Source organism: Morone saxatilis, unplaced genomic scaffold, assembly GCF_004916995.1.
Source record: "Morone saxatilis isolate NCDOM2014 unplaced genomic scaffold, NCSU_SB_2.0 Contig15, whole genome shotgun sequence".
NCBI classification, from domain to species: Eukaryota; Metazoa; Chordata; class Actinopteri; family Moronidae; genus Morone; species Morone saxatilis.
The window spans coordinates 26,065,285-26,068,015 of record NW_023339707.1 but is presented as its reverse complement, the minus strand read 5'-3'; the positions used below and the strand labels follow the sequence as shown (position 1 = coordinate 26,068,015).

Here is a 2,731-nt window from a genome sequence, read left to right as displayed (position 1 = left end):
AAAGGCCAAAAAAATAATAACTTAAAAATTATACAGCAATGATGGATTCTTTATCAGATGCTGACTCTATGAAAAACCTCTGTTATTATTGATTAATCTCACATTAGATATCGTAGAAAATATAAACCAGGCTCTGGATATTATTTATGTTGTTGATATGATGTTTTTTTCTGACAATAAATGTCAGGAATGTCTCTAAGTATTGAAAATTAGGCTGATTTATCTTGAGATATTCATTTGATACTCATCATTGTGATTTGTGTAAGATTCGGGGTGTCTCTAAATGCCAGGAGAAAAGTTTTATCTTTATTTTTTTCCACAGACTTCTTTAAAATGAAATAATGACCTCAAATTAAGTGGCAACATATTATTTTATACTTAAATTATGTCGTTTTCATAAGTAGTACCGAATGATGTTCTTTCCAGGAAAATTTGAATCTTTTTTTTTTTAGGAAATTATTTTTCATAAAGTTAATCTCCGTCCACATTTCTTTCTTTTCATTTTAGCAACAAATGACTGATTTGATACATTTTTTACTAAAAGCAGCAAAAAAACAAAACAAGAAACAAAAAGTCCTTAAAGACAACAACAAAATACACCTCCTCCTCCTCCTCCTCCTCACTGCCTCATGTATTCCACAATCTGATCGATCAGTATTTGGGGGTCGTAGTTCAGGGCGGCTCTCCTTCGACGCCTACGACTCCCATGATTCAGTTCTTCCACCGCCATGGTATCGATGCGTTTCATCCGTTGCAGCCCTGCGGCAGGGGGGCGGGGCTTCTCCTCCTCCTCCTCCTCATCCTCCTCCTCCAGCCTCTTCACTCTGAACAGAGGGGGGTCGTTGCTAGGCGACGGTGGAACCATGTCGTCAAGGGAACGGCGGGCTCTCCTGTGGGTGGGGCTGATGGGTTCGGCTGCTGTGACGGACAGGTCCCTCCTCGCTCTGCGACCGGAGGAGATCACCGGGGCGTTGTTAGGGCCGATGCTTGATAGTAACCTAGCAACCAGACGTCTGAGGAGGAAATACAGGTACCGTTAGCGCTTACGTTTCTGAAGAAAGAAATCGTTATATTGATCATTGATTGGTTGGATGTTCCTGATACTCACCTCAGAGCCTCCTGGTCCCCTCCTCGGTTTAGTCCTGATGAAAGTCGTCCAGTCTGTTGAAGTCTCTCCTGTCTCGCTGTCTCCAGCAGAGTCTGAGCCAACTGAGGCTCCATCCTGACAATCACAGCTGATTATTGATCACTTTAACAAATTATTGACAAATGTTGACAGATGTAGAGATTTGTGAAAGATTCAATAAAATGTTCTCCAACCCGTCACGCTGGCCTAAACAGAAACAGGAAGTGGTGTTCACCTGTCCAGCAGAGCCTGAGCCAGCTGGGGCTCCAGGAGGCCCCACCAGGCAGCCGGGGGCCTCCCCATGTTCAGCCCCCGCCCTGTCTCATCGTAATCTGGAGGTGCTGGGCCTTGGAAGTCCCCTGGCGGCCCCTGATCGTCCTCCTCGTCCTCCTCTTCCTCCACCACCTCCACGTCACCCGGGCCGACCAATCCTGCACTCTCTGCCTCGCTCAGTAGGCGGAGCAGAGCGGCGAGGTAGGCTGTGAACACGTTTGATTGGTTTATTCGTTTATTTCTCCAAAAGAGAAAAGTTGTAATATTTCTAAATAGAGTCAGAGGGGACTGGTCTCCAACCTGCTCTCTGCTCCTCTTCTTGCTCCCGCATCTGGTCCCTCTCCACCAATCGCTGCAGAGCCTGGTCCAAGCCCCGCCCCCTCCAGTCATCTGATTGGTAGTACAGGTCATTGGTCCCTCCCTTAGTGGCAGGATATGACATCATCTGGTCCTCATAAGGCAGCAGGTTACGAAGGTCTCGACGCTGCCGTCTGGCTCCACCCACAGATACATCCAGGCCACGCCCCCCGCCGCGAGCTGCAGGAAGCGACTAATAGAGAGGAAGAGGAAGATCACTACCTGAGCATTAATGACCTGTTACCTGTACTCCACTAACCCTAATACCCAGGGAAATGAAGAGTAATACAGAGAGCTGAAGCCCCGCCCCCTCCGCTCTCAATATTTGTGAAAAATGAAAACAGGTTTTATTGTGTTTGTTTTCAACTACAGTTCCCATAAGGCTTTGAGAGTGTGCCAAACACTGGTTTAAACCTGCTGCCATTAGCCTTGGTGATCCACAAACATGAGGTCTGTTTCAGGGTCTATGCAGATGACTCACAGCTCTATATTTCTGAGACCAAACCGCTCAGATGTGTCTTTAGTTTAAAAACTGAAGCAAACCAAACTCTGAATCAAACGTACAGCGATGGGAGGGGATATAATGTATGTGCTCTGTATAGTTTTCTCCCAGGTGTCATCCTATTGGTCATCTGAAATATCTACATTCACTTCCTTTTCCCATGTTTCCTTTGGGTGCTTGTTGCATCTATCTGAGCATATTGGGCTGAACCTGTAATAATCAAACCTGGATGGGCCTTTAAAATACAGCAAATTCAATAAATACATGAGACAGTAAAATAAGTATATTATAATAATAATAAATAAATATAAATAAATAAATTATATTAAAGCAGCATAAAATATATACAAATACATTTTGCAAATCTATAAGTTACATTTACTGTTTATTCAATAGATTAAACTGTTAAATTCAAGTTTATTACTGTTAATACATTTATAAAACTGTATAAAATTAATGACATTAACAGTAAA

The 2,731-nt window shown here is 43.5% G+C and overlaps 1 protein-coding gene across 1 annotated transcript in view; it reads right to left on the bottom strand.

Annotated features, from left to right (window-relative positions):
* Nucleotides 1-517: 517 nt before the first annotated feature.
* The window catches only part of pcsk1nl (proprotein convertase subtilisin/kexin type 1 inhibitor, like), a 4,301-nt gene continuing 2,087 nt past the window's right edge, over nucleotides 518-2,731 (bottom strand). The window contains exons 2-5 of the mRNA XM_035656858.1: nucleotides 1,700-1,949; nucleotides 1,362-1,605; nucleotides 1,109-1,222; nucleotides 518-1,013 (exon numbers count right to left, since the gene is read on the bottom strand). Of these exons, the coding sequence (XP_035512751.1) occupies nucleotides 620-1,013; nucleotides 1,109-1,222; nucleotides 1,362-1,605; nucleotides 1,700-1,949 (1,002 nt within the window). The 3' untranslated portion in view covers nucleotides 518-619. The remainder of the gene's footprint in view (nucleotides 1,014-1,108; nucleotides 1,223-1,361; nucleotides 1,606-1,699; nucleotides 1,950-2,731) is intronic.